This window comes from Taurulus bubalis (assembly GCF_910589615.1).
Source record: "Taurulus bubalis genome assembly, chromosome: 12".
NCBI lineage: Eukaryota > Metazoa > Chordata > Actinopteri > Perciformes > Cottidae > Taurulus > Taurulus bubalis.
In genome coordinates, this window is record NC_136600.1 from 21538380 (window position 1) to 21554295 (window position 15916).

At 41.1% G+C, this 15916-nt stretch overlaps 4 protein-coding genes across 4 annotated transcripts; all 4 read right to left on the bottom strand.

Annotated features, from left to right (window-relative positions):
* Nucleotides 1-1795: 1795 nt before the first annotated feature.
* On the bottom strand, nt 1796-2931 carry LOC306745322 (trypsin-3-like; the record flags this gene model as incomplete). The annotated part of the gene is made up of 5 exons (XM_079228085.1): nt 1796-1945; nt 2039-2175; nt 2267-2520; nt 2653-2809; nt 2892-2931. The coding sequence occupies 5 exons, from the start codon at nt 2929-2931 to the stop codon at nt 1796-1798; spliced, it is 738 nt and encodes a 245-aa protein (XP_079084211.1).
* Nucleotides 2932-5009: 2078 nt separating this feature from the next.
* On the bottom strand, nt 5010-6212 carry LOC306744507 (trypsin-3-like; the record flags this gene model as incomplete). Its single annotated transcript, XM_079227165.1, has 5 exons — nt 5010-5159; nt 5250-5386; nt 5478-5731; nt 5936-6092; nt 6173-6212. 5 exons carry the CDS (start codon nt 6210-6212, stop codon nt 5010-5012), a joined length of 738 nt encoding a protein of 245 aa, XP_079083291.1.
* Nucleotides 6213-8625: 2413 nt separating this feature from the next.
* On the bottom strand, nt 8626-9768 carry LOC306744506 (trypsin-3-like; the record flags this gene model as incomplete). Its single annotated transcript, XM_079227164.1, has 5 exons — nt 8626-8775; nt 8870-9006; nt 9098-9351; nt 9492-9648; nt 9729-9768. The coding sequence occupies 5 exons, from the start codon at nt 9766-9768 to the stop codon at nt 8626-8628; spliced, it is 738 nt and encodes a 245-aa protein (XP_079083290.1).
* A 2328-nt stretch (nt 9769-12096) lies between these two features.
* On the bottom strand, nt 12097-13238 carry LOC306744505 (trypsin-3-like; the record flags this gene model as incomplete). Its single annotated transcript, XM_079227163.1, has 5 exons — nt 12097-12246; nt 12340-12476; nt 12568-12821; nt 12962-13118; nt 13199-13238. The coding sequence occupies 5 exons, from the start codon at nt 13236-13238 to the stop codon at nt 12097-12099; spliced, it is 738 nt and encodes a 245-aa protein (XP_079083289.1).
* Nucleotides 13239-15916: the final 2678 nt, after the last annotated feature.

A 15916-nucleotide genomic window follows, 5' to 3' on the forward strand; every position in this document is an offset into this window, starting at 1 on the left:
AGGAGTCTCCTCTCGCTCCCATGATTCCCTTTGTAAGTAAGGGTCCTGATTTGGGTCAAACTCCTCAGCGTCACAGCAGCACACATTCGATCCAAGACAGAGAGACCAGTCGTGACAGAATAGATGAAAATGCACTTGGAAAACCAATTCACCCTTTGAGAACTGTGAAAAGACACGTTAGCCGAATTGGCGGCATATCAAATGCGGCGCCTGCAGATGGTGTGAAGTGTGCCGTGTGTGGGGACGCATACACTGTCATTTCAGAACTTTATCACCATTATTTGCAGCATGCTAGAGGCCAGTTGTAATGGCCTGCATGGAGACATCATGTTTAACACTGAGGATCCTATAGACCTCAAATATAAACTGTACAAACATTGTCAGTTTACACCTTGGCCGGGTTACGGGAAATGAAACGCAGCAAAAGAATATGTGGAAGATTTGTTTACAATCTTGTATTCAAGCCTGAGAGGTTACAGATTCTGAAATATACACACATGAATGTACAAAATAATAGGGACACGTTCTGCTTTTATATAGTTCATCAAGCAAAAAGGAAGAAGCCACTAGCTTGTCGTTTCTGTAATCACATTTCTGTCCATAAAAAAGAACATGAAAAAAAGATGCTCTAAAAATTTTGTACATTTAGTGCATTATTGCCAGGTAGAATCAGCCTTGGGATTATATCATCAGCTTCAACAGAAGCATTTGAAAATGGAAACTGGACCGGTTGTAAATGGCTTATTATGGAAAATAGGTTTGATGAAAACATGAAATAACCACTGAAACATTTGTAAACCTCATTTAACTGGGAAAAGCAGCCCGCACTGATCAGAGGGGCGGACGTCACACTGAGTTAATTTATTAACCCTTATTGCTGTGAAAGTTTTGTTTTGCAGACCTTACAAAGAACCTGTTTCCTCTTTGTTGTAACGCACACCATGTAGCTGTATAGTTTTACAGATTCAAACGGCTCTTGATGCATTCGCTTTATGACCAGTGTGAATTTAATTTCAAATGTGCATCTCAAATCATGCAGGCCTTATCTTCCACAAGTGAACTGTTATTCATGACGTTTCAGAGGAAGTGATGTGTACGAATTTCCAATTTGTTTCGTTCTGGTCTCCAACAAGGACATGTATCCGCATTTTTTATTTACAGTTAAGTAAATATCGGCTTCACTCACGCTCATGTTTGTCAAAGACTTTGCTCTGTTGTGGACTTGTAATATAACGGCTGAGATCAAGTGATGCTACATTTTCTAGAAAATACACTAATAAATACACATTCCACACCTGAAATACAAAGTGCAGCATTGAACACCCGTACTGTTTCATGCTTCAACGTCAGCCTTCATTTTGTCAGTTTGTCTTAACACCAATAAAGGCCATATTTGTATTGATATGTGATCATGTCTGCCTTTTTTGGGTCAGAATGCATGCACCCTTAATTAATCTATATTCATGATAACCATTAGATCCTAAACTCATAGATATTTGGTTAAGAAGATTAAGTCACAAATATCCTTTGAGTGTTGCTTGACAAGAGAAGAATCAACATAATGGTGTCAAATGCAGTCGGTCACGTGTCTGACCTGTAGTCTAACACATCTGGGATTTGTTTGTCGGAGTTAATTAAGGAGCTGTGGCATATTTTAAAAGTCCAAAGTGAGGAGTTTGAGTACAATATGTTTTGCTCTGCAAGAAATGCAAAGAAATGACAAAGATAATATACTGTATATTATATTTATTTTTATTCAAGGCATATGCATATTTCAATCCTTTAACAAATGACTTTAGTTGGAGGCCATGGTGCTGCGGATCCAGGTGTTGTACTTGCAGACCTTGGCGTAGACTCCAGGCTTGTTCCTCTGGGCGCATCCATAACCCCAGGACACCACACCCTGCAGCTGACCGTTGCACACCACGGGGCCACCAGAGTCACCCTGATAGGACGCAGACAGAAAGGACAACATGTGAGCAGACGTGTTCAAAGGTTTGTAGTGCTAAAAAAACACGATGGAGACCTCAGCTCATACCTGGCAGGAGTCCATGCCTCCCTCGAGGAATCCAGCACAGAACATGTTGGAGGTGATCTGTCCAGGGTAGGCAGAGTTGCAGCTGCTGTCGCTCAGGATGGGGGCATCCAGGCACCTCAGCGTATCGGGGGAGACGTCTAGAGAGGAAGATGGACAATAGATGAAAGAGTTCACACCCCACAATGTTCTAAAACTAGGTTCCAGTTATGACTGCAGGGTGTTACTGACTTCCAGAGGAGCTGATGTTGCCCCATCCAGAGATCAGGCAGCGGGTGCCAGAGCTGGCACAGCTGGAGGGCAGGGACACGGTGCGGACGTAGCTGTTCAGGGAGGCAGGCTTGCTCAGCTTGATCAGCATGATGTCATTGTCCAGGTTGCGGCTGTTGTAGCTGGGGTGACGGATGACTTTAGCAGAGTTGATGAACTGCTCTGTGCCCTCATCGACAAAAATGTTGTGCTCACCAAGACGCAACTGGACGCGGCTGCAGAGAGAGACACAAGGCTTGAATTACAAGTGATTTGACTTTGCACCTCTAATTCGGCAGTATCTCAGGATTTCAGGATCTGTGTGTGTAACCTATTGTATGTCTGTAAAATCAAACGTCTGCACTTACGACTTGTAGCAGTGAGCAGCAGACACCACCCAGGTGCTGGAGATCAGGGAGCCTCCACAGAAGTGGTATCCAGAATTCAGAGAGACCTGGTACGCCACAGAGTTCTTTCTGCACTCGTAGCCTCCGACAATCTTGTCATCCTCGATGGGAGCGGCATCTGATGGAAATAAAAAGAAAAAGTGAAATATTCAAAGAAATCTTTAAAAAAAGAACAAGTCAAAAGTAATATTCATACTCACATGCCACTGCGAACAGAGCCAGAAGAATGAGAGCCTTCATGTTGGTGTCCGTTTCAGGTGTCAGCTCAGCTGCACTGCAGGTCCTTTTAAACCCACTCTGTCCCTTTGCTATCTGAATGGATAAGGTCATGAACTATTTCCATTTTTTCAACTTTCACTTGTTGAGTAACGTGTGTGAAAACACATCTGGAAGACGAGAGCCAACATATTGATAATGTAAGCTTTATTCCCACCACATGTCGCTGACACTGAGTTTATAAAGTCAATGTATCTATTGATTTGCTTGAAATGACGATGTTTGTTGTATTACATTCTTTCACCCACACTGCAAGTTTAATATATTTGTTCATGTCTGTTTCCTGTTTGTTCTCCTGATTCATAATTATGAATTAGATTCAAATTGTCAAACTGCTTACTTTAATGCAGTCTGATGGCAAAAAAAACAACAAATGCAAATACTAAACACATTAATGTACACATCAAAACTTAATTTCTCTATTTCTTTTCAGGCGGAACATTAGTTCACTAGGATTGTTTGCAAGCCTTTTTTTTATTTAATAGTTGTTGATGTTGTGATGACACATTCATTTAATATTTGAGTAAATGTATTGTTTTCCGTACAGTATTAATTATTAATCTGTTTTGTCATACTTGTAAACAAAAGCAAACATGCTTATACTCAAATATAATATGTATATTTTTATCGGAATAACTATTTTTTGTTGTTAATATCCAATGATGAAATAAACACAGTACTCATCATCCAAGGTGACTGAGTTAAATTGTTATATTTGATTTTACAGATTTTTGCAACATGGAGTCAAAATGCACCATTATTGTTATTGAAACAATTAATTACCCTCCAATGCCAAACTATTTTGTACAATCTATATATATATATATATATATATATATATATATATTTATATACCGTAAAATTTGGATTACAAGGCTCACCCGTTTATTAGCCTTATCTACTAAATACATTTTAAAAAGACGTATTTATCATAAACAAGCCGCGGCGGTTTATAAGCCGCTATAGCTGCTGCTACCGCTGCTGCCTGCGTCCCCGCTGCTCGCATCGGGCGTCGAGCCGGGGGATGGTCCTGCTACCTTCGGTGGTTGTCGGGGAGCAAGCGCTGACAACACTTTTTATTTTTGTGCTGAATTGTCAGTGCTGTTTACTTGAGCTCAAACAGTGAAGTCACAAATTATTGTGGCAGCAGCTGCTGCTAGCGCTTGCCTGTTAGCGCTTGCCTGTTAGCGCTTGCCTGTTAGTGCTTGCCTGCTAGCGCTTGCCTGCTAGCACTTGCTGCTAGCGCTTGCCTGCTATCACTTGCTGCTAGCGCTTGCTGCTAGCACTGTGGAGGTGGTGTGGGAGGCAGGGGTTCCTACGCCATCAGACCTGTTTTCCATTGCGCCTTCTCGAGTGAGCATGTGGCATCGTCGCTGGGTGCCGGCAAAGAGCCAAGCGGGGCGGGGAGGACAGCAGGGAGTTTGGCTGCTGCTGAGAGAACCTTGTTTTAGTGTGAGATCACTCATGAATGGGATTTGGGAATATTTCACGTGAATTTTGTATGTCTCTGCAACTGCTGCTAAATTTACAATCAGAAAAATCCATCAATTAGACACACCGATATTTAAGCCGCACAAGTCAAAGTTGAGGAAAAAAGTAGCGGCTTGTAACCCGAATTTGACAGTGTATATATACGGTGTGTATATATATATGTGTGTGTTTTGCAAGTACTCCCTTCCTCTCCGGAAGTTCAGATTTTTAGTTGAGGAAGTACTGAAACATGTACAATTCCTTTTAATTTTAATTTCATGAGGTATTTTGTCTCTATGGTTGGTGAAAAGTATTTCATTTTGTGACAATTTGATTTGTTTTTGATGAATAGATTTACAACTGCTGATATTTATGCAGAGTTCTTTGGACATACATATTCTATTCATTTCTAGAGGACAATATTTCCTCTTTTTTTTCTTCCCACTGATTCTCTTATTTATGAATGTATGTTTCATCCAACAGCACAACACAAGCAACAACAGAATGAGGTTGATGATAATTTATTTCAGTAAAACATTCCTGAGCTAAATGTTGTTTCCATTAAAGTGACTTTAGTTGAAGACCATGGTGCTGCGGATCCAGCCTTTGTAGTTGCAGACCTTGGTGTAGACTCCGGGCTTGTTCCTCTGGGCGCATCCATAACCCCAGGACACCACACCCTGCAGCTCACCGTTGCACACCACGGGGCCACCAGAGTCACCCTGATAGGACGCAGACAGAAAGGACAACATGTGAGCAGACGTGTTCAGAAGTTTAGCACTAAAAACCATGATGGAGACCTCAGCTCATACCTGGCAGGAGTCCTTGCCTCCCTCGAGGAATCCAGCACAGAACATGTTGTGGGTGATCTGTCCAGGGTAGGCAGACCTGCAGCTGCTGTCGCTCAGGATGGGGGCATCCAGGCACCTCAGTGTATCGGGGGAGACGTCTAGAGAGGAAGATGGACAATAGATGTAAATGTTCACACCCCAAGATGTACTAAAACTAGGTTCCAGTTATGACTGCAGGGTGCTACTGACTTCCAGAGGCGCTGGTGTTGCCCCATCCAGAGATCAGGCAGCGGGTGCCAGAGCTGGCACAGCTGGAGGGCAGGGACACGGTGCGGACGTAGCTGTTCAGGGAGGCAGGCTTGCTCAGCTTAATTAGCATGATGTCATTGTCCAGGTTCTGGCTGTTGTAGCTGGGGTGACGGAGGATGATCGCAGAGTTGATGAACTGCTCTGTGCCCTCATTGAGAGCAATGTTGTGCTCACCAAGATGCAACTGGACGCGGCTGCAGAGAGAGACACAAGGCTTAAATTACAAGTGATTCGACTTTGCACCTCTAATTCGGCAGTATCTCAGTATCTCAGGATGTCAGTATCTCCGTATCTCAGGATCTCAAAATTGCATTATGTTTTGAAAGAAAATGGCGGCAATTTTATAACACTCAAAGTTTTTTTAGTATGACTGGCTAAAATCAAACGTCTTTGCTTACTACTTGTAGCAGTGAGCAGCAGACACCACCCAGGTGCTGGAGATCAGGGAGCCTCCACAGAAGTGGTATCCAGAGTTCAGAGAGACCTGGTACGCCACAGAGTTCTTTCTGCACTCGTAGCCTCCGACAATCTTGTCATCCTCGATGGGAGCGGCATCTGATGGAAATAAAAAAAAGGTTCAACATTCAAAGAAATCTTTAAAAAAAGAACAAGTCAAAAGTAATATTCATACTCACATGCCACTGCGAACAGAACCAGAAGAATGAGAGCCTTCATGTTGGTGTCCGTTTCAGGTGTCAGCTCAGCTGCACTGCAGGTCCTTTTAAACCCACTCGGTCCGTTTGCTATCTGAATGGATAAGGTCATGAACTATTTCCATTTGTTCAACTTTCACTTGTTAAGTAACATGTGTGAAAACACATATGGAAGACGAGAGCCAACATATTGATAATGTTAGCTTTAGTCCCACCACCTGTCGCTGACACTGAGTTTATAAAGTCAATGTATCTATTGATTTCCTTGAAATGAAGATGTTTGTTGTATTACATTATTCTTCAATCCCTCTTTTCCTGTCAATAAAGTGCACTACATTACTACCAGACATTAACTTATTATGTGCACAAGATACCATCATCTGGAGAAACACACAATTACTTTCCTATCAACAGTGTATGAAAGTTGTCTATATTTAATTTAGGATGTGTTTCACCCACACCGCAAGTTTAATATATTTGTTCATGTCTGTTTCCTGTTTTTTCTCCTGATTCATAGTTATGAATTAAAATCAAATTGTCAAACTGCTTATTTTAATGCAATCTGATGGCAAATAAACAACAAATACAAATACTATACACAGTAAGGTACACATCAAAACGTACCATAAAATGTGGGTTATAAGGCTCACCCTTTTATAAGCCGCATCTACTAAATTTAACGAAAAAGTCGTATTTAATCATAAATGAGCCACAGCGGTTTATAAGCCGCTGTTGTTGCTGCTGCTATCGCTGATACCGCTGCTGCTGCTGCCCGCGTCCCGAGTCGGGCGTCGAGCCGGAGCTGCTCCCGCTACCTTCGGTAGATGTCGGGGAGCTAGCTGCTGCTGCTAGCGCTGACAACACTTTTTATTTTTGTACAGAATTTTCATTGTTGTTTACTTGAGCTCAAACAGTGCAGCCAGCAGCTGCTGCTAGCGCTTGCTGCTAGCGCTTGCTGCTAGCGCTTGCTGCTAGCGCTTGCTGCTAGCGCTTGCGAGCGAGCACTGTGGAGGTGGTGGGAGAGGCAGGGGTTCCCTCGCCGTCAGACTTGTTTTCCATCGCGCCTCCTCGGGTGAGCGTGGTGGCATTGTCGGTGGGTGCCACCACCAATTTTCAGTGTTGTTTACTTGAGCTCAAACAGTGCAGCTACAAATTCTTGTGGCAGCTGCTGCTAGCGCTCGCTAGCTAGCTGGCGTTTGCTAGCAGGCGCGATGGAAAACAGGTCACCGATGCGTTGGTGGGTGCCGCCGGAGAGCCAGGCGGGGTGGCGGGGTGAGAGGCGCCGCGGACCGGGGAGGACAGCAGGGAGTTTGGCTGCTGCTGCTGCTGCTGCTGCTGCTGCTGCTGCTGCTGAGAGGACCCTGTTTTACAGTGAGATCACTCGTGAAGGGGATTTGGGAATATTTCACGTGAATTTTGTACTGTATGTCTCTGCAACTGCTGCTAAATTTACAATCGGAAAAATCCAGCAATTAGCTGCACGATATCTAAGCCGCACAGGTCAAAGTTGAGGAAAAAAGTAGCGGCTTATAACCTAAATTTTACGGTAATTTTTCTATTTCTTTTCAGGCGGAACATTATTTGGCCTCACTGGGGTTGTTTGTAATCTTTTTTCATTTAATAGTTGTTGATGTTGTGATGACACATGAATTTAATATTTATGTAAATGTATGGTTTCCGTACAGCATTCAAATTTAAGATATTTTATCACACTTGTGAACAAAAGCAAAAATGCTATATAATATATATATATATATATATATATATATATATATATATATATATATATATATATTTATATCGGAATAACACATTTTTTGTTGTTAATATCCAATGATGAAATAAACTTAGTATTCATCATCCAACGTGAATGAGTTGAATTGTTATATTTGAGTTGACTGATTTGTGCAACATGCAGTCAAATTGTACCATTATTTTTTTTAATAAAATAATGCATTTCTCTCTAATGCCAAACTATTTTGTATCATCTTTATATATATATATATATATATATATATATATATATATATATATATATATATATATATATATATATATGTGTGTGTGTTTTGCAAGTAGTCCCTTCCTCTCTAGAAGTTCAGCCTTTTAGACTTGAAACTACTGAAACATGTACAAATCCTTTTCATTTTAATTTAATGAGGTATTTTATCTCTAATATTGGTGAAAAATATTTAATTTTGTGGCAATTTGATTTGCTTTTGATAAGTATATTCATGATTGCTGTTATTTATGCAGAGTTATTTGGACATCCTAAAGGACAATATTTCTCTTTTTTTCCTTCCCGCTGATTCTCTTATTTATGAATGTATGTTTCATCCAACAGCACAACACAAGCAACAACAGAGAGTGAGGTTGATGGTTATTTATTTCAGTAAAACATTCGTGAGCATAATATTGCTTCCATTAAAGTGACTTTAGTTGGAGGCCATGGTGCTGCGGATCCAGGAGTTGTAGTTGCAGACCTTGGCGTAGACTCCAGGCTTGTTCCTCTGGGCGCATCCATAACCCCAGGACACCACACCCTGCAGCTGACCGTTGCACACCACGGGGCCACCAGAGTCACCCTGATAGGACGCAGACAGAAAGAACAACATGTGAGCAGACGTGTTCAAAGGTATGTAGCGCTAAAAAAAACACGATGGAGACCTCAGCTCATACCTGGCAGGAGTCCATGCCTCCCCCGAGGAATCCAGCACAGAACATGTTGTGGGTGATCTGTCCAGGGTAGGCAGACCTGCAGCTGCTGTCGCTCAGGATGGGGGCATCCAGGCACCTCAGCGTATCGGGGGAGTTGTCTAGAGAGGAAGATGGACAATAGATGTAAATGTTCATACCCCACAATGTACTAAAACTAGGTTCCAGTTATGACTGCAGGGTGTTACTGACTTCCAGAGGCGCTGGTGTTGCCCCATCCAGAGATCAGGCAGCGGGTGCCAGAGCTGGCACAGCTGGAGGGCAGGGACACGGTGCGGACGTAGCTGTTCAGGGAGGCAGGCTTGCTCAGCTTGATCAGCATGATGTCATTGTCCATGTTGCGGCTGTTGTAGCTGGGGTGACGGATGACCTTAGCAGAGCTGATGAACTGCTCTGTGCCCTCATTGACAAAAATGTTGTGCTCACCAAGATGCAACTGGATGCGGCTGCAGAGAGAGACATAAGGCTTAAATTACAAGTGATTTGACTTTGCACTTCTAATTCGGCAGTATCTCAGGATTTCAGGATCTCAGGATCTGTGTGTGTAACCCATTGTATGTCTGTAAAATCAAACGTCTTTGCTTACGACTTGTAGCAGTGAGCAGCAGACACCACCCAGGTGCTGGAGATCAGGGAGCCTCCACAGAAGTGGTATCCAGAGTTCAGAGAGACTTGGTACGCCACAGTGTTCTTTCTGCACTCGTAGCCTCCGACAATCTTGTCATCCTCGATGGGAGCAGCATCTGATGGAAATAAAAAAAGGTTCAACATTCAAAGAAATCTTTAAAAAAAGGAACAAGTCAAAAGTAATATTCATACTCACATGCCACTGCGAACAGAACCAGAAGAATGAGAGCCTTCATGTTGGTGTCCGTTTCAGGTGTCAGCTCAGCTGCACTGCAGGTCCTTTTAAACCCACTCGGTCCGTTTGCTATCTCAATGGCCAAGGTCATGAACTATTTCCATTTGTTCAACTTTCACTTGTTGAGTAACGTGTGTGAAAACACATCTGGAAGACGAGAGCCAACATATTGATAATGTAAGCTTCATTCCCACCACATGTTGCTGACACTGAGTTTATAAAGTCAATGTATCTATTAATTTCCTTGAAATGAAGATGTTTGTTGTATTACATTATTCTTCAATCCCTCTTTTCCTGTCAATAAAGTGCACTACATTACTACCAGACATTAACTTATTTTGTGCACAAGATACCATCATCTGGAGAAACACACAATTACTTTCCTATCAACAGTGTATGAAAGTTGTCTATATTTAATTTAGGATGTGTTTCACCCACACCGCAAGTTTAATATATTTGTTCATGTCTGTTTCCTGTTTTTTCTCCTGATTCATAGTTATGAATTAAAATCAAATTGTCAAACTGCTTATTTTAATGCAATCTGATGGCAACCCTTTTATAAGCCGCATCTACTAAATTTAACGAAAAAGTCGTATTTAATCATAAACGAGCCACGGCGGTTTATAAGCCGCTGTTGTTGCTGCTGCTACCGCTGCTGCTGCCCGCGTCCCGAGTCGGGCGTCGAGCCGGGGCTGGTCCCGCTACCTTCGGTAGATGTCGGGGAGCTAGCTGCTGCTGCTAGCGCTGACAACACTTTTTATTTTTGTACAGAATTTTCATTGTTGTTTACTTGAGCTCAAACAGTGCAGCCAGCAGCTGCTGCTAGCGCTTGCTGCTAGCGCTTGCTGCTAGCGCTTGCTGCTAGCGCTTGCTGCTAGCGCTTGCGAGCGAGCACTGTGGAGGTGGTGGGAGAGGCAGGGGTTCCCTCGCCGTCAGACCTGTTTTCCATCGCGCCTCCTCGGGTGAGCGTGGTGGCATTGTCGGTAGGTGCCACCACCAATTTTCAGTGTTGTTTACTTGAGCTCAAACAGTGCAGCTACAAAGTCTTGTGGCAGCTGCTGCTAGCGCTCGCTAGCTAGCTGGCGTTTGCTAGCAGGCGCGATGGAAAACAGGTCACCGATGCGTTGGTGGGTGCCGGCGGAGAGCCAGGCGGGGTGGCGGGGTGAGAGGCGCCGCGGACCGGGGAGGACAGCAGGGAGTTTGGCTGCTGCTGCTGCTGCTGCTGCTGCTGAGAGGACCCTGTTTTACAGTGAGATCACTCGTGAAGGGGATTTGGGAATATTTCACGTGAATTTTGTACTGTATGTCTCTGCAACTGCTGCTAAATTTACAATCGGAAAAATCCAGCAATTAGCTGCACGATATCTAAGCCGCACAGGTCAAAGTTGAGGAAAAAAGTAGCGGCTTATAACCTAAATTTTACGGTAATTTTTCTATTTCTTTTCAGGCGGAACATTATTTGGCCTCACTGGGGTTGTTTGTAATCTTTTTTCATTTAATAGTTGTTGATGTTGTGATGACACATGAATTTAATATTTATGTAAATGTATGGTTTCCGTACAGCATTCAAATTTAAGATATTTTATCACACTTGTGAACAAAAGCAAAAATGCTATATAATATATATATATATATATATATATATATATATATATATATATATATATATATATATATATATATATATATATCGGAATAACACATTTTTTGTTGTTAATATCCAATGATGAAATAAACTTAGTATTCATCATCCAACGTGAATGAGGTGAATTGTTATATTTGAGTTGACTGATTTGTGCAACATGCAGTCAAAATGTACCATTATTTTTTTTAATAAAATAATGCATTTCTCTCTAATGCCAAACTATTTTGTATCATCTTTATATATATATATATATATATATATATATATATATATATATATATATATATATATATATATATATATATGTGTGTGTGTGTTTTGCAAGTAGTCCCTTCCTCTCTAGAAGTTCAGCCTTTTAGACTTGAAACTACTGAAACATGTACAAATCCTTTTCATTTTAATTTAATGAGGTATTTTATCTCTAATATTGGTGAAAAATATTTAATTTTGTGGCAATTTGATTTGCTTTTGATAAGTATATTCATGATTGCTGTTATTTATGCAGAGTTATTTGGACATCCTAAAGGACAATATTTCTCTTTTTTTCCTTCCCGCTGATTCTCTTATTTATGAATGTATGTTTCATCCAACAGCACAACACAAGCAACAACAGAGAGTGAGGTTGATGGTTATTTATTTCAGTAAAACATTCGTGAGCATAATGTTGCTTCCATTAAAGTGACTTTAGTTGGAGGCCATGGTGCTGCGGATCCAGGAGTTGTAGTTGCAGACCTTGGCGTAGACTCCAGGCTTGTTCCTCTGGGCGCATCCATAACCCCAGGACACCACACCCTGCAGCTGACCGTTGCACACCACGGGGCCACCAGAGTCACCCTGATAGGACGCAGACAGAAAGAACAACATGTGAGCAGACGTGTTCAAAGGTATGTAGCGCTAAAAAAACACGATGGAGACCTCAGCTCATACCTGGCAGGAGTCCATGCCTCCCCCGAGGAATCCAGCACAGAACATGTTGTGGGTGATCTGTCCAGGGTAGGCAGACCTGCAGCTGCTGTCGCTCAGGATGGGGGCATCCAGGCACCTCAGCGTATCGGGGGAGTTGTCTAGAGAGGAAGATGGACAATAGATGAAAGAGTTCACACCCCACAATGTACTAAAACTAGGTTCCAGTTATGACTGCAGGGTGTTACTGACTTCCAGAGGCGCTGGTGTTGCCCCATCCAGAGATCAGGCAGCGGGTGCCAGAGCTGGCACAGCTGGAGGGCAGGGACACGGTGCGGACGTAGCTGTTCAGGGAGGCAGGCTTGCTCAGCTTGATCAGCATGATGTCATTGTCCATGTTGCGGCTGTTGTAGCTGGGGTGACGGATGACCTTAGCAGAGCTGATGAACTGCTCTGTGCCCTCATTGACAAAAATGTTGTGCTCACCAAGATGCAACTGGATGCGGCTGCAGAGAGAGACACAAGGCTTGAATTACAAGTGATTTGACTTTGCACTTCTAATTCGGCAGTATCTCAGGATTTCAGGATCTCAGGATCTGTGTGTGTAACCCATTGTATGTCTGTAAAATCAAACGTCTTTGCTTACGACTTGTAGCAGTGAGCAGCAGACACCACCCAGGTGCTGGAGATCAGGGAGCCTCCACAGAAGTGGTATCCAGAGTTCAGAGAGACCTGGTACGCCACAGAGTTCTTTCTGCACTCGTAGCCTCCGACAATCTTGTCATCCTCAATGGGAGCGGCATCTAATGGAAATAAAAAAAGGTTCAACATTCAAAGAAATCTTTAAAAAAAGGAACAAGTCAAAAGTAATATTCATACTCACATGCCACTGCGAACAGAACCAGAAGAATGAGAGCCTTCATGTTGGTGTCCGTTTCAGGTGTCAGCTCAGCTGCACTGCAGGTCCTTTTAAACCCACTCTGTCCCTTTGCTATCTGAATGGCCAAGGTCATGAACTATTTCCATTTGTTCAACTTTCACTTGTTGAGTAACGTGTGTGAAAACACATATGGAAGACGAGAGCCAACATATTGATAATGTAAGCTTTATTCCCACCACATGTTGCTGACACTGAGTTTATAAAGTCAATGTATCTATTGATTTGTTTTCAATGAATATTTTTGTTGTATTGCATTATTCTTAAAATGCCTCTTTACTGTCAATAAAGTGCACTACATTACTCCCAGACATTAACTTGTTATGTGCACAAAATACCATCATCTGGAGAAATACACAATAATTTTCCTATTAACAGTGTATGGAAGTTATCTATATTTAATTTACGATGTGTGTATTTTCACCCACATTGCAAGTTTAATATATTTGTTCACGTCTGTTTCCTGTTTTTTCTCCTGATTCATAATTATGAATTAGATTCAAATTGTCAAACTGCTTACTTTAATGCAGTCTGATGGCAAAAAAACATCAAATGCAAATACTAAACACATTAATGTACACATCAAAACTTAATTTCTCTATTTCTTTTCAGGCGGAACATTAGTTCACTAGGATTGTTTGCAAGCCTTTTTTTATTTAATAGTTGTTGATGTTGTGATGACACATGCATTTAATATTTGAGTAAATGTATTGTTTTCTGTACAGTATTAATTATTAATCTATTTTGTCATACTTGTAAACAAAAGCAAACATGCTTATACTCTAATATAAAATGTATATTTTTATCGGAATAACTATTTTTTGTTGTTAATATCCAATGATGAAATAAACACAGTACTCATCATCCAAGGTGACTGAGTTGAATTGTTATATTTGATTTTACAGATTTTTGCAACATGGAGTCAAAATGTACTATTATTGTTATTGAAACATTTAATTGCCCTCCAATGCCAAACTATTTTGTACAATCTCTCTCTCTCTCTCTCTCTCTCTCTCTCTCTCTCTATATATATATATATATATATATATATATATATATATATATATATATATATGTATATATATATATATATATATATATATATATACATATATATAAACATATATATTTATATACCGTAAAATTTGGATTACAAGGCTCACCCATTTATTAGCCGTATCTACTAAATACATTTTAAAAAGACGTATTTAATCATAAACAAGCCGCGGCGGTTTATAAGCCGCTATAGCTGCTGCTACCGCTGCTGCCTGTGTCCCCGCTGCTCGCATCGGGCGTCGAGCCGGGGATGGTCCTGCTACCTTCGGTGGTTGTCGGGGAGCAAGCGCTGACAACACTTTTTATTTTTGTGCTGAATTGTCAGTGTTGTTTACTTGAGCTCAAACAGTGAAGTCACAAATTATTGTGGCAGCAGCTGCTGCTAGCACTTGCTGCTAGCGCTTGCTGCTAGCACTTTGGAGGTGGTGGGAGAGGCAGGGGTTCCCTCGCCTTCAGACCTGTTTTCCATCGCGCCTCCTCGGGTGAGCGTGGTGGCATTGTCGGTGGGTGCCACCACCAATTTTCAGTGTTATTTACTTGAGCTCAAACAGTGCAGCTACAAATTCTTGTGGCAGCTGCTGCTAGCGCTCGCTAGCTAGCTGGCGTTTGCTAGCTGGCGCTTGCTAGCTGGCGTTTGCTAGCTGGCGTTTGCTAGCTGGCGCTTGCTAGCAGGCGCGATGGAAAATAGGTCACCGATGCGTCGGTGGGTGCCGGCGGAGAGCCAGGCGGGGTGGCGGGGTGAGAGGCCGGGGAGGACAGCAGGGAGTTTGGCTGCTGCTGCTGCTGCTGCTGAAAGGACCCTGTTTTACAGTGAGATCACTCGTGAAGGGGATTTGGGAATATTTCACATGAATTTTGTACTGTATGTCTCTGCAACTGCTGCTAAATTTACAATCGGAAAAATCCAGCAATTAGCTGCACGATATCTAAGGTCAAAGTTGAGGAAAAAAGTAACGGCTTATAACCTGAATTTTACGGTAATTTCTCTATTTCTTTTCAGGCGGAACATTATTTGGCCTCACTGGGGTTGTTTGTAATCTTTTTTCATTTAATAGTTGTTGATGTTGTGATGACACATGAATTTAATATTTATGTAAATGTATGGTTTCCGTACAGCATTTAAAATTAAGATATTTTATCACACTTGTGAACAAAAGCAAAAATGCTGTATAATATTAATATATATATATATATATATATATATATATATATATATATATATATATATATACGTATATATATATACGTATATATATATATATATATATATATATATATATATATATATATATATATATATATATATATATTTATATCGGAATAACACATTTTTTGTTGTTAATATCCAATGATGAAATAAACTTAGTATTCATCATCCAATGTGAATGAGTTGAATTGTTATATTTGAGTTGACTGATTTGTGCAACATGCTGTCAAAATGTACCATTATTTTTTTAAATAAAATAATGTATTTCTCTCTAATGCCAAACTATTTTGTACAATCTTTATATATATGTATATATATATATATGTATATATATATATATATATATATATATATATATATATATATATATATATATATATATATATATATATATATATATA